The following is a 25,043-nucleotide window of genomic DNA, read 5'->3' as shown; positions in this document are numbered from 1 at the left end:
ATAACAATGAACCATTTAAAAATGAATAAAAGCTCACTATCGAGATTTTGTTTCACTTTTAACAAATCCCATATTTGCCCCAGCATAAGAATTTTTTTTTTAAATCCCTTCCTACTACGTCTTTATAACTTGGGAGGAACGTACCGTAAAATTATCAAGTTAACGTGTTAAATAATTTAGGAGTTAGAATGGCAACTAATTTTGTGTGTTAGTGATTCGATTTTTTTTTTTTTTTTGATTTTTTTTACCTTTTCCCCCGGGCCGGATCGTGCAGTTAAGTATTATACAGCCCAGTATTACTCTAACGGGCCTCCACGTCTCGGCCCAACGGTCGGATTTTACTTTGCGCCCGCCTCAAACCCCCAGAGTAGGATCCACCAGGCCCGGCTATGCCTTCCCTGGTTCCCCACTCCGGAAGCCGGAATTCGGTCTTTATGCCAATGCCTCTAAAAGGAATACCCCGAGTGGGGCATCCCGCCGGGACTCGGTCTTTTTCGCTCGGGGATGCGGGAGTCCCCGCCTCATCGCTACCGCTCACTCATGCAAGCACGTGCAAACCGCAGCTCCGCAGAGGGCTGTCCCTCATCCGCGAGCCCCCTCCCGATCATTCTCCTGAAGAACCCTCGCCACAAACCCTGCGATAGTATCAAAACTCTTGGGGCTCCGCAACATGGTGGCGATGTTGTTATCCACGCTGAGCTGTCCGGTAATCGCCGAACCGGTATTCATCCCACTGCAGGCACCAGAACACCACATGTTCTGGAATATCCTGGTCGCCGCAGTAAGGGCAGTAGGGGATCATTCGCCCTCCTCCTACCACACAGGTAGGCGCGGAAGACCCCCATGGCCGGTCAGGAATTGCGTGAGCCAGTAGTTCAGCTCACCGAACTTCTGACCGGCAAGGCGGTGCGTCCACCTGCCCTTGGTGAACCCATCCCACCTAGCTTGCCAATCTTGGAACAGGGTCGCAGGTATGTGCCCTTGGGCACTCCCCGGTGCCCCAACACTCGACCGTCTCCCAGCTGCGGAAGAGGTGACACCACCCAGTGATCACCAGCACCGCCTCTATCGACAACGGAGTTTTATATTATTAAACTGCCTTAACTAAACGGTAACCAAACTGATAACAGTTACTTTTTAAAAATAGGCAGACATTTAAAATAATAAATAGCATTCCATGCCAGGTTTTCTAAAGCATATGAGGAGAAACGGATTTCCCATCTCTTTTTTCATAAAATCCAATATGACAATGGTGCGCATCAGTATGCCAAGTTCACGAAAATTCAAATAATATCCAACCCTATAATGGTGTTTCAATCTTTTCAACGTAAAAATTGGCTGAATAATGAACTAATTAGGCAGTGTGCTTAAAAGTAATATTTTTTGTCTCTTTAATTTGCTTGAGTAGATTTTCTTTTTGTCTGAATTTTATTCTAAGCATCATTACGAGTATCCTCTGGGAAAACAATTATAAGTGATTTGTACCTCAAATATGTGTTTCACACCAATAATAATAATAATAATAATAATAATAGTAAAAAATAAAAACAAAACTGGACAACAATATAAAATAAAAAAATGAATACAACCCTTTCTTTGAGGTATTATTTATTTACTTTGCCTCCAGTTACTAAGGGTAAAATACATTTGTATATTTTTATCGATCAATTATTCATTAATAATTATCAGGCTACTTATTTAATGAAGTCAACTTGATATCTCATTTGATTCGTGCTAGCATACAAGGTACAGTAAAGTAATAAATCGATTAATTTCATATAATTTGTGTTGAATTAAAACTCGTTTTAAATTAGAAATGATCATTTAAAACAAGGAGGTAATAATAATCTGCTTATCTTTCACAAATTCCCACGATAATGTAATTAATAACAGAACGAATTAATGTTAAATATTATATTCTCTGTAAAAGACACGAAAAGATTATAAACAACGTTACCCAAAAATTCTAAGAAGGAAAATTATGAAAAAAAATAAAAATATACAAACGAATTGCATTTATTCATTTTTTTTTTATTACAGCCGAATAATTAAAAGAAAAACGTAGATACCACTTTGCGTTCGCTGGCACAAAATAGTTGCCAATATACCCGATAATGAAACCAAGAAATACTGAATAGGCCGCGTTGTTTAATAAATAATTTAAGGAACTTTTTTTATTAATTTCATAGAAAACTTCGATTTTATAAATGAAGTTCCACATCGTTTTGTTAGTTATATTTATGATAAAATTTATTTTTTTGCCAGATTTTTGTTTTATTTCGCAATTGCATTAAGATATTTCACAGGATAGTGTATCTTTAATTCCAGAAAGGAATTGTAAAAACACGTAAAATTTCACCTCCACAATTCAGGGTAAATTTATGAAAATTAAAAAAAAAATCTTAAGACATCAATTAAATGAAATAAGTAACTTTTTTTTAATTCAGAAAAATTAACGATAAATTAAAAACCAAATTTTATTTAAAAAAAAAAAAACTATTCCGTAATTTATAGCAATACTGTACATGAACGAAAGAAAGTTTTTTTTGACGTGATAAGCAAAAACGTTTTACCTCTTAAGTACTTGAAAAAAAAAGAAGATTCTTTTACACAGGAACACGGAAAAAGTTCTACGTCAAAGTCTAATGATACGAACAAATCTATTCTCACTACGGTTAAAAATTAAATTACTTGTACGAATTTATTTATTTTTTTTTTTTTTAGACAAAGTTGTTTTAAAAAACTATAGACCAGTTTTTTAATTAAGTAATATTTTCCTAATTAAAAATATAAAATATCCTTGTAATTAAAATATATCTTACAAACAAAAAATATTGTTGATATTTTTTATATTCTATTAATCTTCGCGTAAAAATAATGATTTTCTACAATTTTTATAAAATAATAAGAAACAAAACGATATCGTCTATTAATGACGTTTTTGTACATCATATATCAATTTAAGATTACTTTTAAATTGCAGAAAAAACTATTCCTAACAGTTTCACTCGTAATAAATAAAAGCACCACAGAATGTTACGTTGATCCTTAAAAAAAAATCATAACAAAAGATCCCAGTTCGATTTCATCCACATCAGCAGATCAGATTTCATAGTAATTATAACTGACCAAAATGTCCCAGCTCCCGGTTAATCGATCAGAATGTTAGTTGTTTATCAAAGCACAATGATTTAATTAATCACAAGCCTAGTTTTCTCCTATTTTGTTTATAGGATTATCTGATAACAAAACGGATCTGGATAAAAAAAAAACATAATCTGTTTTTTATTGAAGTGAAAACTTCTTTAGGCGCGTTGTGTCAGAATTTTTTGTACATACGAATTACATGGGAACATGGGAAAAAAAGTCGCCGACTCGTAATCAAAATCTGTTAACATAACGCAAGACGCTAAGCATATATATATGAAAGAGAAAAAGGCATAGGCATATATATGCATATATGAGTGTGTATAGTATAATACGTAGTAGCAGTGGATGGGAGGTGGGAGAAAAACTGCCGGTGATTCACAATAATTCTCCCTCTCTATCACTCTCTTCTCTCTTTCAATATACATGCCCATACACGCGTATACGTATCTATAGATTAATATACGGTAAAGATAGATTGAATTATAGTTAGCCTTACCATGTTGCTTAATCTCGGTTGTGTTTGTATACATATATACATTGAAATATTTGTTTATTATACGTCAAAATGTTTGTTTATATGAAATATTTCAATACGTACTCATAATAATAATAAAAAAATAATTGTTTAAATTCAGTGTAAGTGTAACATATTACCATATTTGTGAAGAATACTGGATAAAAAAGTGAGTACATCAAAAATGTATTTCATGTTTATATTTTATATTTTTTTATTATAACGTGTGCACGTGACACTTGCATTCAAAAACATGTCAAAAGTTAAAAATGTAAGTACTACAAGATATGGCACAACAATAGACGCAGTATTTACAAGATATTTGGATAAATTTCATTCGAGAGTATTTATTTCATACTTCCGTTACCACCAACCAAATTGTTTCATTTTTAGAACATGATGATAATACAAATAATGTAAACATTTCAGAAATAGAATATAATGTATCATTGCTAACTATAATACACATCATTATTAACATGTAAATATTTTGTTATTGTTACCAATAATTAATAAATAAAATTTAATTTAATTTTGTTGTTAATACTTCAATTCATTATACCATCATTTAAATATATGTTTTAATAAAATTATCACAAGTTAGAAATAGTAATATAATCAAGTATAATAATAAACCACTAATCGGTATTCATTATTTGAAGTTTTCACTTCTATCGGCCAGTCCCACGACTGCCTTTTTTTTTGTTTGATATTTCGTCATATAAATTTGAAGCTTGAGCGTGGGAAATGGAATTTTTTAGCATACGAAAAAATGCCATGCCTGACCGGGATTCGAACCCGAGATCTCCGGATGAAAAGCCGAGACGCTACCACTCCACCACGGAGATCAGATTCCAAGACAGTTCTCCTTTCTGTATCCGCTTGTAAGGTTACAGGATGATATATGTTTTTTATATTCAAGAAAAGAATATTTAAAAGACACAAAGAATAACATCTTTTTGTTAGGATATATTTCGTAATTACAACTAATTTTAAATTTATACGCTTTAGGTGACTCCCAATGTACTTGAACGGTTAATTTATATAAATGATCTATCAATTTATTATTTAATTATAATCTATTACCCTAGGTATTCATTCTTTCTCATTCTAAGTGGACGCAGTATCGCCTACTGTGACACAACCTTGTAAACTACAAATCGCGAATTCGCGTGTCTCTTACCTTACGATATCTCCGCCAATCTTTATATTCAAAGTCTTTTATCATTCTTCTCTTCCTTACATGATCTTTTATTTACCGCTGCCCCTTTCCCTCTCATCCTCTTATATATATATATATATATATATATATATATATATATATATATATATATATATCGATCATTCTACTTTACCGTAAAAAAAGGTTAAATTTCTTGAATCGATACAAATAGAAATTGTAATAAAAATCAATGCATGCTATGTTCGTATCGTTTAATTTATAGATAACTCAAAGAAATTTCATAAATTAGATTTATTATCTTTATGTTTTATTTCTCTAATAATAAAAGTATATATTTATTTTAAACATATCTTTCAGTTACTTAAAGAAACTTGTTTTTATAAACAATATTATTAAATTTCAGTTGATAAATAACGAACGTAAACAATTATAACACCATATAATTAAGGGAAAATCAGTCGAAATAGTAATGTCATATTAATGGTTTAAATGTTTTCTCAGAAAATCATACCGGTATGAATATAATAATGGTATTTTAAAATGTTTCTTTTCGGTTGTGTAATGAATTATGATACAGTACGACTGTAGAAGTAGGTGATTATGTAAACATGTACAGTAATTAATAATGAAGTCATCAAATAATATTTTTTATAATCGAAAATACTGAAAACAATAATAAAATCTCTGAATATGTTTATCTACCATTTCGCTACACGTCGAGAAGCTTAAACGAGTCACAATCTCTTTATACTTGCCTGTTAAATGAACTCTGAGAATAACATACGTTAAAATTATAAATACCACACGTAAAAATTGGAGGTGAATTTGATTATATTTTATCAACACTTACTTTTAAGAAACACAATTCACAAATGTAAAATTGTAATAATTTTTGGTTTGCATAGCTTATATAAATATTTTATTTACGCCAATTTATTTATTTATTTTTTTTAATCTTGAATGAGTATATTTTAAATGAGTAGATTAGTCTCTCGGCATTTCGTGTGGAGGTCCCGAGTTCGAATCATCGGTCAAACATGGCATTTTTTCATACGTTACCAATTTCCACCTGACTAATGACCATAGTTGTTGATGCCCGCTCTTTCATAACAAAAAAAAAACTTTAATAACCTATTCTACTCGTGAAAATAATGAATAAGTTCATATAAACATATATCCTAAAATTCTTCTTTTACGAGTTACGGCTAATGAAGGATTCATTTCGCTCGAATTTCAGCTATCCCGGTGAAATGAGGTCGGACTGAAATTTTAGGACGTTAATTAAGAGGCAACATTAGTGATTTCTTATGGTTTTCGACCTGAAAAATTGAAAAAAGGTCTCAGAACTGTATCTGCAGTAGTTTTTGAGAAATCTGGGTTAAAACCAATAGATTAGGCGTAAAACCCTTGTTTTTTATGTTTGACGTAAAATAACTTTGTACACATAAAACTACAGTCAACATTTTTATCAGGGAGTTCAGCAGGTATGATAATTTAAATTTCGTCAGGTCGTATTTTAGTGAATAGCCATATCAAATATGTGACAATGAGGTAAGCTTCGCTTTTGCCACTCCGCAGTTAGCGCATAGCAATTGACCGAACCAAATACGAGGTTAAGTCAATTATTATCCGCAATATAGTTATAAATTTTATTGCAATACAAATAGGAAACATACATGAACATCATTTTTCAACATAGTCCCCTTGCGTTTCAACACACTTGGTCCATCGTTGCACAAGCTTCCTGATGCCCTCATAAAAGAAGCTTTACAGTTGAGCTGCGAGTCAGGAATGCACCGCTTCTTTCACTGTTTCGTCCGAGGTAAATCGATGGCCCCTTAATGCCTCTTTGAGTGGACCAAACAAGTGGTAGTCAGAAGGGGAAAGATCAGGACTATACGGAGGATAAACCAGTACTTAAACCAGTTGAGTTTCTGGAGCGTTTCAGCAGAGTGGGCAGCGGTATGCGGACGGGCACTGTCGTGTAACAACACAACACCTTTCGACAACAGTCCTCGGCGTTTGCTTCGAATTGCAGGCTTCAGCTTGGCAATAAGTATCTGTTTATTGTCGTGCCCCTTTCCTCATTTCCTCATAATTTTCCAGTACTGAGCCTTGTGAGTCCCAAAAAACCGTAAGCATCAGTTTACCTGCGGACGGTTGGGGCTTGAACTCTTTTTTGCAGGGCGAATTTGGATGTTTCCATTCCATAATCTGTCGTTTACTCTCCGGCTCGTAATGATGGATCCGTGTTTCGTCACCGGTGATGATTCTGTCTAAGATGTCCCGTTCGTTACCATAGCGATCCAAATGGTTTTAGAACATATCCAAGCGCGTTTGTTTATGCAACTGTTGTTTGTTTAAAAAACTGAGTTTTGAAACCCATCTTGCACAGACTTTATGAAACCCAAGTCTGTTGTGTGTGATTTCGTTGGCAGAACAGTGACTAATTTGCAGACGATGTGCCACTTCATCGATAGTTACTCGTCTGTCTAAGAAAACTATGTCACGTGCACGCTCAATGTTTTCCTCATTTGTGGCGGTAAACGGTCGTCTGGCTCCTTCGGCGTGCGTAACACTTGTGCGACCATTTTTAAATTTTTGAATCCGTTCGTACTCCGTTGCGGCAACACACTGTTCCCGTACTGTACCGAAAGTCTTCGATGAATTTCGGCCCCTGATACACCTTCCGACCACAAAAAACGGATCACTGAAGGTTGCTCTTCTTTGGTGCAAACAGAAAGCGGAACAGCCATGGTTAACGGCAGGGCACCGATAATGGAAGTAATCTAGCAGCGTGAAACCTGCACATACATAACAACAATTAAACCACGCATGCGACGTCTACGCAACACAACAGTACTACCAACATAAACAAAAATATAACTAAATTGCGGATAATAATCGACCTGCACAGTTTACGATTAGAATTGCAGAATTTTGAATTCCCTTCTACAATTTTTTTAGCACCTAAATAAGTCACCTGAAATAAAGTGTTGTATTTTCTAGCATTGTTGAGAAAATGTTTGACAAAGGATGAGATCCTAAAATTAAACTCTTGATTGGTTCTGGCAGCTCATTAAGTGTAGGAAGTGAAACTTTCCCACCAGAACAACACATGTCAGGTGCTTCATCTTTCCATTTGTGTGCCAAACAATGATTGCATATTTTAATCATTGTACAAATTTTAAATCTTTACTATTAATATAATCCAAATCAGGATCATATTCAAAAGCAGATCTGAACTTTAAAGTGGCTTTCCTATATTGTATAGCATCGTAAAATAGAGCCTCACGCTCTTCCATAGTCTCATGCAAACGCGATGTAGACATTGACCTCTCATCTGTAGATTTTCTACCAATATTACGTCTCTTCCGTTTCGGCATGATTTTAGAAAAAGTACTCGACAAATTCCGCCAAAATAGATAGATAAAATATCACTCTCTATAAAAAAAAGGATGGTGCGTGGATTTGTTTGTGGTATGTGCTCACATTTTTATTTTAGCTGTTATTGGCGTAGAGCGGACCAATGGTGTTGCGTCGGGCGGCTAAAGACGGCTCCCTCCAGACTCTTTTCCAATAGAAGCAGTCCGTTGACAACTTATTTACAGATAATTTGATTTAATTTCTAAGCGTAGATTATTTTAATTTATATTTTATATTTGCATCTTCATTTACTTGTTATTATTTATTAATTTTAGTTATTTAATTTCATAAATTTTAATAACCAAATATTTATTGCTATCACAGAACCAACGTTTATCATTTTACCTGAGAAATGTAATACAACTGCATTAACCGAACTACTATACGTATATCAAAGAAACGAATTAAAATTGTCCGATATTCATTAATAATTATCTGCAGCGTACGCTCTCGTGGTTAAGTAGGCTGAATTTAGTAGTTGCATGAGCACAATACGTTCGCCAACTACCGGAGAACCAATATACTACGTAAAAAGTTGTTGCGTGAAGCGCAATATATCCGCCGCCTAGTGGAGAGCCAACGTACTACGAATGGACGCAGTGAAGTATATCATTTTAACGTAGTTTTTTTATGTTATTTTTAATGTTTTTTCGGGATGAAATGTACCTATAAATCTTTTCAGTTATGCCACGAAACGTGGTAAAAGTTTTTTTACGATTGATCGTGTAGTTTTTTTGTTTAACCCGAAAAAAAATAAACCCGTCCTCTTTATATAATAGTGTAGATATATTTATATATTTTTTCAATGAAATTTTATTTAATTCAAAATACACTTATGGAAAACATGTATAAAAATTAACAATATGATTCTATCAGAAATTTGGTGAAGTAAAGGGAATTTTTTATCAATGATAAACCAGAACAGATGGTTTTGCATATTTAACCAAATATGCAAAACATTTACATGTTGATGAGACATTAACTGTAGTTTCATGTTGATGAGACCAGGAGAAGTCATTAAAATCATATTACAGTTAGGCAGAAATTAAGGAACTGAGTTATATTACAAAACATACCCAGTACCAAAACTTGATTCTGACCACAGGTTACAGGTGATGAAGTTATGAAATCAAAGAAAAAAATAAGATACAGATAGGATACAGCTGAGCTTAAAATGAATGATGTAATAAAGTTAATGTCTTAACAAATCATAGGTTCAGGCCTAGATTACTACAATAGAAGATTCGGTTGAACAAATGGATTAAGTAAAAAAAAGAAAATACTTAATGTAGGAAACATAAGGTTCCTACATAAAGTAAAAGTATATAGAAAACCATGGATAGTGTGAATTATACTAAAACTGATAGTTAAACGTAGAACGTGCAAAGCAGTAGAAAACCCTATCAACTTATAACAAATGAAATTAATTGGAAGTGTCAAGTAGCAAAAGAAAATTAATTGGTGGAGGTGTATTTAGGTAGGAAAAATTATGATTACCAAAAGGTGTACGTAGGATATAAAAATATGCAGAAAACTCTGGGGAAATGAAGCCAAAATATCAGTATTAAATGTGGAGATGGAAAATTTTTGTAGCATGAAGAAGAACAAATTACTAATTGGCAGGAATACATCAAAGACTTTATAGAGAAGAAAAATTATTTGTTAAAGTACTAGAGGAGAAGAGAGAAATTGATAATAATTACAGAGAAGACTATATACCTTCATCTGAATTTGATAGAGCTCTACATTTTTTAAACAAGAGTAAAGCAGTAGGAGTGGATGATGACCATTTGAATTACTATGCTGTTTGAGAGAAGAAGAACTGAATATATCAGTGAGTTTATAGAAACCATACAAACTAAGATGTCAGTAACTGGCAGAAAATTATAACCTGTTATAACAAGGTAATTCATTTTTCAATATGTTGCCAGCAAAGAAGTAGGTACCTTATTATTGGTTTTTTATATGTTTAACTGAAGTTATAGTGCTGTGTTTACTGGTACATTTCTTCAATGCTGGAGAAACCCCATATTTTTAACAAGAACACATAATTTCAGACCTAATTCTTTGAGTCAGTAACTCTGAATCCCAGTGTAACCTAAAAAAGCACATTTTTAATCATACTTCAATTCCAGTGAACCAATTTTTATTTTATTTATACCAAATTACTTGTCATTCAAAGGGCCTTCCAATGAGCTGTCACAAGCTACATCGTCTCATTTAAAAAAAATAAGTTTTAATCCCTTTAAAATTTATAAAATGTTAAGGAGGAAATTTGGTGTTGATAATTTAAAAAATAATTTTCACAATTTTAATCCACAGATTATGGTTATTTAAAATGATTTAAGAAGTAATATCACACAATTTTATAGTTATTTCTGTTGGACTGAACTTTTAAAAAAAGTACTACCCCAAATGGTTTTTCACACCTACCGAACGAAGAGATAGGCAGATTTTAATTTTCTTTTAACAAAATTCATCACTTTTTTCGGGTTGTCAATTAACATAATTGAATGTTACCATTGTCATTTAAGATTTTTGAGTTTGAGGTAGGTGTAGCAAACAGGGTGGGTTCCACTTCTTTGAAAATAATTTTTAAAAGGTCCCCCCCCCCCCCGAGAATGGTTAACATACCTGCAAACAGAAATACAGCATAAATGAGCGCAAATTTTAACAAAAAATAAATAAATAAATGTTTAAAAAAAGTATCTGAAGAACAATTAAAAGAAGTAATAGGGATAAAATCAAAAACTCCTTTTAAACGATCAGAAAAAAATATTGATTTATTTTAGCTGTAAATTTGGGAATAAGATTAAGTTTTAAGTAAATATTCTATTTTATTTTTTCAATTAAATTTGATTTTAGAAGGGCGGGCAAGTGCGAAAAAGCACTTATGCTTCTATAAATTATACATTATATATAATTATACGTATAATTTAGTCTTATTAATAAATTTAAAAATAATATAAGGCACATCTCAGATTACACATTTACAATAAAAAAAACCTATTTTATGCTATTTTAAGGTGAAAGTTAATTAATGGGGAAAAAATAGTTTTTGCATGCAAAGTAATCCATAAAATAATTTAAAAACTATTTGTTTTCGAATTCAGAAGAAAATATTCTTCTAATAGTTCATAACACCACAATTTTGGCTATTTTTTATAATAACAGTTGATTATTAACATGATTATGCTGTCCTAAATCTAGAATTAAAGAATAAAATGTACTATATACTGATCCAAACTGCAATTAACTTCGTTTTTTATCAAAACAGCAAACCTCCTAATGACAAAAAAGAGTCCTCTTTTTATCTGATTTAACAGCACAAGTTCAAAATCAGAAAATTTGATTTTGCACCTACAAAAAAAATTAAACTGACATGCGAGTGTCCTAAATTATTAAAAACTTTTTTAAAAATTTCAGTAGTACAATTTTAAAACCTTCAGAGATTTCTTCACTACCTCCAAGAGTTTTTTCAAAATAATCTTTCCAACTTTATCCTAATATCTACTCTTTAACTTCTTTTTTGTCATAAATCATTCCTTTTGAGTGACGTGAATAAAACAGAATCGCTTCACTCAAGTAACAAGGCATTAAGTACTTCACCTAGTCCAGTTGAATAAAAAGATTTTTCTTGCATGAAGCAATGCTGAATGTCAACTTCACCAGAATTCCATAATAGTGAAACACTTACTAGGTGTAGTAGTTAATCGGATTAAATTACTCATTTCAGCTATTTTTCTTGTCAGCTGCTCTTAACCAGACACATGCTGATGATTTATTCTAAAACAATTGTAAAATAACCAAAATTTTCAGTAAAATTACACATTAAAGTGATATATACATCATATTATATCACTTTTTAAGTGAATAATTGCCAAAACATTTTTTGACAAAGTTTCATTACTTTATACGAATAAAATAATCATTTGCTGCTATATGCACATGATAATCTGATATGGGATTTTAAGTAAAGTTATTTCCCATGTAGTCAGCAATTACTGTAAAAATGAAGATATTGTTATTAAGAAATTTTTGTTAGATAAGAAAGAAGATTAAGAAAGATTAAGAAGTTAGATTAAGAAAGAATAATTAAGAAAAGCATCTCAACCATACGATTTGTAAAGAAAGTTTTATTAAATCTTTCTACCTGGTTTTTTATCATACTAATTATCTCTATTCTTACTTAATACTAGTTGATGATATTCTTCATATTCGAGCCTGTTGAGCTGTAAGATATAGGATCAAAAACTGCAATAGATAAAAATAATTTTTTTTATCAGTTAAGTACAAGTAGTAAAATTTTTTTATCGCCTTTCAAATTAGATCATTTATTATTTAGTAAGACTGCTGAAGTAACTGTGGTAAAGTAAAATGATTTACCTACTTAGGATGATCTAATTGTAATGTAAAGGTGATTTATAGTGAGCTGGCAGAAATTAAAATCATGAATAGATAAACTTTTAATGCAAAATTAAAAAATAACATTACTATCATACAACCACGAAATATGAAATTAAAACTATAAAACAAAATAAAATCTTCATGCCTTTTTACAGATTACTTTGAAAATTAAAGTCTGATGATGTATCCGTCGCTTTCAAAACGTAGAACAAAGAGTTAAATTTCATATCTAAATAGCATTAGTAATAACTGTCATTACTAACAAAAATCCTTATCACTGATACCAACTGTACTTCAACCATTCACACCAACTGTAGTACAGCATTGCATTTTTCAATAAAAAAATCTGATGTGGAGAACACATGACTTCCTTGTATGCCTATTAAATTATATTTACACATTTTTTAAAAAAAATGAAAAGCACATAAAATTTTATGTCATTAAAACTTCTGATATTTTTAATTATTTTTCTCTTTGTTACTATTGAATTATTATTTATCATAAAAAAAATTTACAATGACAGGTTAATAATTATTAATAAATCAATGTATTAAAATTAAACAAAAAGGAATTTTTAAAAAAAGATGAAGTCTGATTCGAATCGATGTGCCTTCCCCTAAGATCCAAATATTTCATGAAAAAAAAATTTATTTGGCTATAACTCTGGAACAATGAAAATAAGTACCACTTATGATAAAACGTTGAAAAGCTCTCAATGAGGGTTTATTACTGCGGTTTAGAAAAAGGTCAAAATCCATATTTTTTGGATTTTGGGCCTTTTTGGACACTTTTGGTTCTGTCGAATGCAATCCTCTGAAGCAATACCTAACTGTGGTCCTGGGAGATTAAACAAAAAAAGTAAGGAAGCTCGTTATTAAAATAAAACGAATGAACATTTTTCTGATAGCAAAAATCGTATTTTTCTGGTAAAATGGTCCAACTTTTCAATGGTTTTCCCACGCTTTCGAAACTTTTTAGGGATAATATGTTTACCATCAATATTGTGTTTCTTTATTATATTAAAATTTATTCTTTCGCTATCACGTGTTAACTACTTGCTTTCTTAGCAATGTTTCTGACCGCAGTTTCAGGGTTATCTTGTTTTAAGGTTATATATATATATACGTTGCTGACAGTTTTTGAAGCTACGTAAGCGGTTTCCCGGTTTATGTTTCACGACAATCACTCATTGTTAAAACTAGATTGGCCCAAAAACATAGGTTGAATTAAAATTAATTAAAATAATTGAATAAAACTGTTATAAAAATGAACTATAAAATTTTATCTTACCTCAATAACTGCACTTGCACGTGGGAGTGACAGAATGGCTCAACCTCTAACTACAGTGGTATTACCAATACCTCCTGAATTTATATTTATATCTGCTGCACTGTTTCGGGAGACAAGGATTGGTTTTAATTATTGTGGAGTTTCGATGGGAACTTCCTATCAAGTGTTTGTGTGCATGATCAAATTTACTTAAGGTTTGTCTACGTTGTAACTGACTGAAACAAAGCATTCTTTTAAAGGTAAAATTGTGTTCATATTATAAGAACCGCTTTTACGCTCGTGTGAATAATGGTTGCCCGAAATACTGTGTTTTCATAGCATACTTCAAGTTTAATAAAAGACTTATAATTGTTAGAAATTCTAATCTGTCTTTATGAACTTAATTTTTAATAATAATAAAAATAACATTTCATATTTGATTGTTTATTTTTGATACATAAGCTGTTTGAATATCCTCTTCTTCAAGAAGGGAGTACAATCGATAATCGAAAACTAAAAAACATCGCGATATTTATGAGAACTTGGCCGCAATACGACGTCAGCTGTAATAGTTCTATGAATTGGGCTTCAGTGTGTTGATATTTACCTAAAATACAAGTTACTTTTGTATTATGAGTGGTCAGCAGTGTTGTTCTCCATTAGATTCACAAATATTGATTAAATCAATTTACGCTCGTCCACCTCTTTGGAATAAAAATCATGTTTCACATAAAGATACCGAGGTAATTGAAGGATTATGGAATGAAGTCTCTATTGAGGTTAGCTCACCAAGTAAGTATAATAATTAGTTAAATAAATGCACACTTTATTCTTTAATTTTATTACTTTAAATTTGTTTATACAAACATATTGTTAGTTCTGCCTATTGAAATTCATTTATATTGATCGTTTAAAAGTAAGTGTAACAGTAGTCTGCAAAGATGTTAATTTTTTCTAAAGTTTTTTATTATTTTTGAATTTCCACTGTATCATGTTCATAATTGAAATGTCTAGTACAGTATATTTTTTGTACTTTCAATTAACCCAATTTTCTCTGATAGATTTCTGTCAGGATATAACATATTTTCAGATAACATTAAAAAATGCATTACATAAATAATATAAGTTGTAATTGTAAAAATACTATTACTATACTATAATTAAAAACTTTAGTCAAATTTTGTTTAAAACAATTCTTAAATATATTTCTCTATGCCACAAGAATACAATTTTTGTAAAATCATTTTTAATGCTATGTTTGCATAATATTGTCAAAAAATCATTTCCTTTCTTCATTGTTTCACAATTGCCATTTTGAATCTAGATAAAGATACTGTAAAAAATAAGAGAAATTTAATTTAATCTACTTGAATTTATGCAGTAAGTTTCAGCAAAATTCAACTCATTTTTTGAGACTTCATAACTAAGAAACAGAATTCTCAAAACTCAGTGCAACATGATTTTAAAGTGTTAGTAAAAATAATGTTTTCATGAAATAATTTTTCCAGAATGTTTTTAATTTATGTAATTCGGTTAAAATAATGAAAAATTACTGTTGCTGTTGAATGCTTTACTTAGCCAATGGTTTTTTTTATAGTGGCTGAACTTTATCATCTGATAATTATCTATTATTTCTTAAATAAATAAACATATTTATTAGTTTCAGTTGGTTTTTACTCATTTTACTCTATGCAGCATTATATGCTCAATCGCATTTCATAATCCTTATATTCTTTAATTATCATACTGTAGTTTAATATAGAATTGCTTCCATTTCTTATTAAGACATTTTGCAGTTTTTTCACTTTTCGCTGATTACTGTTATTAGCACACCTTTTCACTCTTTCGCCATTATCACTGAAACAGTTTTTTGCATTTTTTTTCAGTAGAAGAAATACAAAAACAAAAATAATTATTTTATGTATCATTAATTCTCCTAGTAATAATTATTTTAAATGCAATAAACCTAAGGGTTTAATAAAAACATCTGTTCTTTTTAAAGGATAAGCTGTTTTTGTAAAAGCAGCTTATCTTTTTAAGTTATTTATTGAAATATTTCTAATCGACTTTTGAAATAAAATTTTTCATAATGTGTTATGATCTTGTTTGATTTTTTTATTTCTAATGTGTTTATTGCGATCTATTGAACTTATGAGCAACCTCTTGGCCCAGTGAGATGAGCTTGATATGTAAATATATGACATATAAATAAGGCGTAGTCTTCCTGAGATGTGTGATTAATTGAACCTTGAACCCTGACCACTACAATATACCTGTATTCACTGTCTAGTATTCGAATTCATGTAAAAGTAACTAACCATTGCTAGGATTTCAACCTCAGAACCTTCAGTTTTGAAAATCAGCTGTTTAACAATTAGACCAGCCTGATAGGTTTGTTTGATTTACCAAATAAAAAAGATGATAAAATAAAATTATAAAAAAAAGATAGCTAATTTTTTACAACTACTTTTTTTGTACTTGATTAGCATTCCACCTAATTTATTTTGTCAGTTATTTGGATGCCACCTATTTTTCACCCTCCATTTTTTTCAAAAACTGACATTACAATCTTATGTAACCTTAAAAAACCTCAATTTTTAAAATTATTTAATGTTAATTAGATGAGTTACTCATCTAATCATCATTCAGTTTTGAAGTTTGTAAAAAACGTTTTTAAAGATATATATTATTTTAAAAGTTTGTAAATCTCCTAATCCTTCATTTAAAAGTCTTAAACCTTTTTTTCATTCTTGTAACATCAACTTACTAGAATCTGGATTTTAGAAGTGACCTTTTAGTGACCAGTGGACAGAAGAACTGGCATATTATCAAATAATATTGATTAGTATTTGATTATAAAAAATAATAACAATTGTTTAATAACAACATTAAATTTTATTATAAGGTATAATGAATCCCTGAACAACTTTATGACTGAAATAAAAAGTATGTTAATGGTATACATATTACAAAAAGTAGAGAATTTTAAGTATCTAACAAAACAAAAAACCTAACTTTGCTAAAATTATATAATACACCCCCAAAATAATGCATAACTAAAATTATACAATACAATAATATTGAATATAATTGTGTTAAAGAGTCAGTAAACTGACAGAGGAATGCCTCTGATCTGTATATTTTACTATTTTACCCAAGACCTCTGTGTGTAGTACTGACAGATTAGATACAAAAATAAGCAAATTACCTTAATCTGAAAAAAATTTACTTGATACTCCATAATTATTTTTTTTTATTAAAGATCTAAAAATCAAAATTTAATATATTTTTTTAATGTCTAATTTTAACTATTTGAACCAAATGTTACTATGTTGGTGTACTGATGCTTGATATTTGTAAAAATATTTTTATTGAAATTGTAAATAAAGTTTTTGACTGAGTGTCATGAATATATAGTGTATATATCCTACATGTACATGTGTCATAAAATATACTATCCTATGTTTTACGTATTCATTTCTTTTCTTTTCAGAGGAAGTGCTAAAATCAAGATGGAAAGGTTTAAGAGATACTTTTAGAAAAGAATATAAAAAGCCAGGAAAATCAAAATGGATTCATTACAAGAATTTAATTTTTTTAGAAGATATGATGATGATAGAAAAAACTGCAGCGACATCTACAAAAACATCAAATACAAATGATAATGAAGTAGTGAAGTCAGATATTAAATTACGTGATAGGCCGATAAAAAAAGAAATAATTATAAAAGAAGAAGTACTGTCAAATTGTGATGAAGATGACGACAACCTAAATGGTGTTGAAGATAATGAAGAAATTGATATAAGTAATTTTGCTGCTACTGAAATGGTAACCACTGAAATCGAACAGACCGATAGTAATTCAGGACAAATTGATGTTAATCATAGTTTGATAAAACCCGGAATCAGTTCGGAATGTACAGATTCAGAAGTCGGTGATACTAATTCAAAAAATATGTTGTGGGAGAGTGATAATAGTAGATATGTTCATCAAGGAATTGATGATGATTATCATTTTTTTATGAGTTTAATTCCCCATGTTAAGACTTTACCACGAGATCAGAAATTGGTGTTAAGAATGAAAATGCAAGAAATTATATATAATGAAATAGTATCGGTAACAAATCAGTCACAATGTAATGATTAAATAAGTTTTTTTTACATATTCCATTAATATAACAATTTTTAATCATTATCTCACATTTAGAAACCATATAGTGTACTGTATTTAAATATCATTTTTAAATATAATGTTACTAAAGTTTATTTATTTTAGATTCAGTTCCTTGCATATATGACTGACTTTTTTATTTCTTTTATTATATTGTATTATTTGGTGAAATAAATCAATTCTGTTAATAAATAATAATGCTGAACAGGATATTATTTATAGAATAGTAAGTATTATAAAAACCCAGTTAAATATACTAACAAAGAAATCATTTTTTACAAAAATTAAACATCTAAATGTAGACCTGAAGTTTGATTGTAAAAAGAAATTGTTAGAATAAACAGACAAAAAAAAATATTTATTTTAAAAAATAAGTAAGAAAAGATTAACACTAGTAATTTAGCAAAAGAAAAAATTATTTACTATGTAATACAAATGGCTGGGAAGTAGCATTAACAGAAAGCTACAGAGCTTGAGCTAAGGCTGTGGGAATGCCACGTATTATTTTTTTTTTTTTTTACTTTAAAACCTTTACTTGTCTAATGATTTCTTTTGAATATAAGGATAAAATCAGTCCATACATTATTACTTTATAATAATCTTCACCAAGCATGATCACATCAAAACTGAAAAAATAGCTGAAATGATCGAAGCAGGTAGTGTAACTTTTATTTTTGTCTTCTTAAGTTATCTAGAAAAAGGAACTACCAAAAAAACTTTCTTCACAAAATAAAAAAGAATCATCCAAATCAGTCCATTTTGTTTAGAGTAAAGTTTAAACATAAATTAAAAGACAGATTGAATAAAATAAAATAACCACCAAACACAGTAACAGAACTTAAAAAACAAATGTAATTTTGGATTGTTTGATGTAATTTTGGAATTTTTTACAGACTGATGCGGGATCCTGCTAAAGTAGACTTTTGGTATTAGGTTTTTATATTCTGTTACTGTGTTTGGTAGTTATTTTGTTGTTTTAGGTTATTGGCACAGTGATCAGTATGTTGATGAATTTTTTTAACTTTCACAAGGTTATAGATTGAATGAATAGTAAACCTTCTGTTATTCTGAAGTCTGTTAAAAAATGGTTACTTCCATTCATTTGTTTGTAGATGAATTTCAGATATGAAGTGAAGTTGCCCATTCTAATAGAAAACTGATTTCTTTGTAGAACATTTTTTTTTTTTTTTGTTTCTGCATCTTATTTATGTTTTATGGTTTTTAAGATATTTGAAATATTTAGAATGCTATAAAAAAATTACGATTATGATTTTTTTGTTTTAAAACAAAACATTTACAAGAATTGCAAAGGCAAGAAACCTGTATCTTGACAAAAGTACAAAAAATAAATTCAGAGAAGCAACATAAAGAGAGTTTGACTAACTGTGAGTGAAATGCAGGAACATGTTTATTTTTACCCTAAGTTTCCCAAATAATTTTTTTGATTTTTGTCCAAAAATACTTTGAACATCAGATCAGAAGAGGCAAACTTGTCTTATTAGTACATTATTTTACCATTACACAATAATAATTTTCTACAAAGGAATGAGGATGAAAAATATCTTAAAATCATCCACGTACACAGTTAACATTTAAAATGTCTTCCATTTAAAAGTTACTAGTAATATCACTTTGGACAGTTCAAGTTAAAACTAAAAGGTTAGCTTCCAGTAGTCAATATAACTCCACTCATATTAGTCACCATGGCTTGTTCTATTTTCCTTAAACAGGGTTGTATAAGACAGAAAGATAAAATTAAGATTTGAGGTAAAATTTAATCTCCAAAAGGCACATGAATGTAGTCCAACCACCAAACAAATTTTCAATGAACAAAGGGTATGTTATTGAATTCAATACATATGTGAACATTTTTTGTCTCTGATTTGAATTAAACATTGTTAGAGGATAACAAAAATACATAAATGGCCCCAATCAGCTGTCAGGTTCACCAAAAATGGCTACCAAAATTAAAATTTTGTAATATTCATTACCCAATAACAGTATAAGCTATCAAACTGGTTCAAACACACTACTGTAAGGTTTACTAAAATACACAAAATATGTAAATATCAATTTTGTAAATAAGTGTTAAGACACCCAAGGTGGCAGAAAAACTAACTTAATACTTGGAAAAAATGCCATAAAACTACCAAACACAATAAAAATAAATTATATTAACTTAGTGTAAATAGAAGTTACAGATAATAAATTTGTTAGAAATGAATTACTAATCGATAGAAATAAGCATGATCATTCAGTAGTCTTATTAGACTATTCATTGACAACTGGTTTAATTTTAAAAAACTATTAGATATTAGTCTCATACCTTTTGTGATTAGCGAATCTTAAATCATTTCAAAAAAAACTAAATTTACTGAATTAACTATATGTATTATGGTCATTTTTTAAGACTTCAGTTTCTAAAATATTTATTTTATAATGTTTCCAGTTGTCAGCCACAATTGATTTTTCTGGTTTTAGCTCATATTGAAATTGCCTTTCAATATAAGCCAAGTGCTTCTTTACTCTAGTTTACAAATATTGTAGTTAATAATAGTTACTGTAAATATATAGCAACTAAAAGTTTTCCTCAAGCTTAAGCTGGCTTTTCTTGTTCGGTTATTCCAAAGTAGTTATTTATTGTAATTAATCAGTTTTTGTATATTCCTTTCTGTAATATTGTCAATGGTTTCTTCAGTAAAAATTAGATACTGCTTTCCATAATTTTTTTAGTTTATATTTTTTAAGTTGTATTTATTTTTACTATTATTTCAAAATATATTTTATACCATTTATATAAATTGCAGATAACTTTAAACAAAAATTGAAGGATAGTTTCAACCCTTTGCAGCAGCAATAAAAAGAAAAAGACCATCTTCTCATATTTTTATATTAATTTAAACAGAAAAAAAATTACTTTTGCATTTTTTTTTAATTTTAAAGGTATTACTTATTCTTTACTTTTATAAAAAAAAAAACCATGTTAACGTGCAAGGGGTATCAAGAATAAACAATTATGTACAAATTACGTTAAATATGTTCATGAAACTGCATCAGAAAACAAGGATTGTTTACTAGCCAAGCTTAAATTCTTTTAACTACCATTTTGAAAATAGTTTTCATGATTATGAAAAACTAGCCTCATTGGAAAATAGAATAAACTGTATATAAGAAATAAGACAAACTCTGTGGTGGTGATAGCATCTCAGCCTTTTATTCAAAAAGTTCCAAGTTCAAATTTTAGTAATGTGTGACATTTTTCATACACTGCAAGATTTACATAACTGTGTATAAAGTTTGGGCTTGTTAATTAATTAACTTTAAAAAAAAATTGAATTTGCTATATATGAGATTACAGTTTATCCTATTTTTCAGTGTGGCTAGTTCTTCATCATAGTGAAAACTATTTCCAAATTGTTAGTTAAAAGAATTTAAGCTTGGCTAGTAAACAATCCTTGTTTTCTAATGTAGTTTCATGGAGCATATTTAACATAGTTTATATTGAATTTTAATTTATGTGTATTGATTTCTATTTGGATTTATGTTCTGAGCTTAATTTATCTCTCTTTTCTTTTACAAATATTCTTAGTTGTTTCTGTGCAGGAAATTTAATACTGTCATTTGCTAATAAGGAGTTTTGAAGCCAAAATTTAGCATGTTTAAGAATGATGTAACTTGGTGATTAAGATTAAAGTAGTTTGGTTTTCATATTAAAATCAAACTGGTTTGTTAGAATGGTGATTAATGTTTATTTAGTTAAAACTTCAAAATAGTATTTATAAATGCAGTATTTTTAAGATTTTCATTTTGTTTTCAGAAATGAAGTTGAGACTGCAATTACTTTACAAAATTGTACTAGTAAAGAGCCTGATAACATAATCGAAGATATCATTGATGTTGAACAAACATCATCGCCACCTGATTCTCCAAAAGTGAGCACACCTTTAGGTAACACTGATGAGATAATAACTAGTGATGAAGTTAATGATGTAAAACCTGAATTTAAATCCCCTAAAGAACAAGAATGCTGGGATTTATTTAGACGAATGGTGGATAAAGGAATTACTGTTTCATTTGAAACAGTTCTTAGGTAAGATATTTTTAATAAAAATAATTTCTAAAATTTTCATGTACCAATTATCATAATTTTGCTAGTGACTGTATAAATCAAGATCCACAAGTAAAAACTTGTTCATTAAGTGAAAACCTGCAAGTAGCTATGTTAAACACCTTGTGCTCCAGTGTAATTAGAATCCAGAAAGTACTGGTGGCTTAAATGCAGAAACAGTGAACTGTTTGAGATAGTAATGATGAAAAGAAAGAATCAATTTTATATGTAGGAGTGATTTATTTAGGAACATAGTTAAAATAAAATCATTAATTACCACATTAGCCATTGTTCACATTATTTGGGATCTGTGGTAATAGTAATTTTATACTGATGTAAAATGTGGGTAGACCTGAAAGATCTGCCTGTATCAAAATCAGGCCGCCTGCTTCTTAAAAAATAACAAAAATGCAGATAAACAATACAAAGGCTTTCTGAAATTCAGCAATTTTTTTCTATTATTAAAAATAAGAAATGTATGTAAAGAAATATCAAGAGATTGTTACTGAAGGCTAAGGCTTTCTGGAATATGTATATTTTTTTACATTAAGTTTTCTTACTAATTGTCTTGAATTTTCTAGAAAATTAGAATGTCATGAAACTATATATGTTAAATTTTATATATCCAACTACAAGGAATGATGATAAAGAAATGAAAAATATTTTAAAATAATTTATGTAGACAGTGTAATTTTTCATTTAGAGATCTTTAATTTTACATCTAGCTGAAATTAACAGGATCACCAGAGGATTTTCAAGCAACAAACAAAAAAAAAAGAATAATCATTAAAATTGACTATTTTGTGATAGTAAAAGTTGAGATTTATAAAATAAAAAAGAATAAAATACATTTCGGTCAAATTAAGAACCCTTTTTTGAATGTTGGCTAAAAATAGAATTCTGCATTAGATAAATAATATTTACTTTACATTTAACCTTCTGAAGAAATGTAATGGTTTGATTTACATAATTGATGTGCATAAAGGAACTGTCTTTTAATATGAAACAGATTAAACTTAGGTAAAGTGACTAAACTTATAACCACAGTTATAATTAAAACCTTTTTTTTAATAACTTTGCAAAATTAATTTTAATGATCATTTTCTTATACGAGAGCACAAAAAGAAAGAACAGCACTGTTACTTCATCACTGCTCCAATAAAAAACCATATTTAAATCAGAACAGTATGTTGTAATTTACTGCTCTCTGTTCTGCATGAACACTTCTCAGTTTTATTGACTGCTGTAATAGATATGAAATGTATAACAGGGAGCTGTACATTCATCGTCTGCTCTGATACAATATTCTTTGTTCCAAGTTACAATTTATAACACAATTACAAGTACACCACTTTATTGATGCCCTACAAGTTAATATTCATCACATGTCATGCACCATTGTTGCATAATCATACCTAAGGAAGTTGACTAATCACAAACTCTGTATTAATTATCTTTCAGAAATAAATTCCTATCCTATAAATACTAATTCCATTTATTTTTTTCATCTGTGGCTACAGCCCTGGTCTTCCAGACCAGAGAATATTTAATTTTTTGTCAGTGCAGTATATAAAATCATTGCTACTTTTCAATCACAGATTCAGCCAACTTTGCTTCATTGAATGAGTACCAGAAGAACTTATCACTAAGTAGAATAATATATTTTTGAAATATTTTTACCGGCTTAGATTCTAAACAATTTTGAAAAATTATTTTTTCATTAGCTCTATTAAGGTGCTATATTTCAAAACTGGATTTCTTAAAAAATGTTTATTCAATATTGATAAAATTGTAATATTTGTTATTGTTGCATCAGAATGCAACAATTATGTTGTTAATAATTCAGCATAATACTACTTGCTATTTGAACGTATGTAATTTCTGTATTGCATTATGCTATTATTACAAACTCATGAAATTCTATCGTTTCTATAAATAATGGTGAATAATCTATAGAATTCTGTACTGAGTTGACTGTTATAAAATAAAATTTGTCTACAAAACCAAAACTAAATGAAATGTTCAGTTTTGAAATTTGTTTGTTTTTTTTTTAACATCTTTGTGGGATAAATGCTAGTCAAATATTATTCCATAAAACAGCTGATTACTTGATCAAATAAAAATTAATATTGAATTTTATTTTCGTTTTTTAATATGCCATTTTTTTTTTTTCAGAGGAATGTTAACTCCTACAGAGTACAGATTACGAAAACATGATCTTTTAGCTTCCTGACACTCTCAGAGTGTTGATAATTATGTACCTCCTCCATCAAATGATATAGAAAATGTTAATAAGATGACAGCATTCAGTTTACTGAAATGAGTTTTAATATTGTTATTATTACTATTAATTATGAGAATTTTTAAATATATTTATCATTATCTTATTTTTTATAATTTATTTAGTAAACCATATATTACCATTTTTACTGAAAAAAATGTAAAAGTTACTCATTCCTTAGAACAGACACACAACTGTTTTTTTTAAATTTTTAATTTTAAAACAGTTGTGTATGTTATAATACTTTAAATTTTCATTTGTCATTTATAAAGCTAAAAGAAATTACTAAAGTTTGTCAGAACTGCTACACCAGTGGATACATATATATTTTCACATACATTCTTCATCAAGTATCAAGAGAAAAAAGAATTTTTCAATCTTCCAAAAATGATTTTTTTTTCTCAATCATTTTTAAAAAATTTACTTTTTTGGTGATATTAAATTAACCTAAGACAGGAGTTTATTTAAGTTAAGCTGTGTTCATTAAGCAAACTAGGATTAAATTTCATTGTTGCGATCAACATTTTTGGTGGTA

General features: G+C 29.3%; 2 protein-coding genes across 2 annotated transcripts in view; both read left to right on the top strand.

The window, feature by feature from the left end:
* Positions 1 to 24,614, top strand: part of LOC142329472 (uncharacterized) — a 47,120-nt gene extending 22,506 nt beyond the window's left edge. Inside the window, exons 5-6 of the mRNA XM_075374141.1 lie at positions 21,937 to 22,209; positions 24,403 to 24,614. Coding sequence (XP_075230256.1) covers positions 21,937 to 22,209; positions 24,403 to 24,460 — 331 coding nt within the window. The 3' untranslated portion in view covers positions 24,461 to 24,614. The remainder of the gene's footprint in view (positions 1 to 21,936; positions 22,210 to 24,402) is intronic.
* On the top strand, positions 14,338 to 18,329 carry LOC142328602 (uncharacterized). Its single transcript, XM_075372404.1, has 2 exons — positions 14,338 to 14,741; positions 17,443 to 18,329. Exons 1-2 carry the CDS (start codon positions 14,582 to 14,584, stop codon positions 18,093 to 18,095), a joined length of 813 nt encoding a protein of 270 aa, XP_075228519.1. The 5' UTR covers positions 14,338 to 14,581; the 3' UTR covers positions 18,096 to 18,329.
* Positions 24,615 to 25,043: the final 429 nt, after the last annotated feature.

Source organism: Lycorma delicatula, chromosome 8 (genome assembly GCF_047948215.1).
Source record: "Lycorma delicatula isolate Av1 chromosome 8, ASM4794821v1, whole genome shotgun sequence".
Lineage (NCBI taxonomy): Eukaryota > Metazoa > Arthropoda > Insecta > Hemiptera > Fulgoridae > Lycorma > Lycorma delicatula.
The sequence above is the reverse complement of the archived record's forward strand: the minus strand, read 5'-3'. Positions and strand labels throughout refer to the sequence as shown.

What these genes read in the sequence shown, in the direction of transcription:
- LOC142328602 (XM_075372404.1), top strand. Translation starts at nt 14,582, where the DNA reads ATGAGTGGTCAGCAGTGTTGTTCTCCATTAGATTCACAAATATTGATT. An exon ending in TATTGAGGTTAGCTCACCAA is followed by an intron (nt 14,742 to 17,442) that starts GTAAGTATAATA and finishes TTTTCTTTTCAG; the next exon opens with AGGAAGTGCTAAAATCAAGA.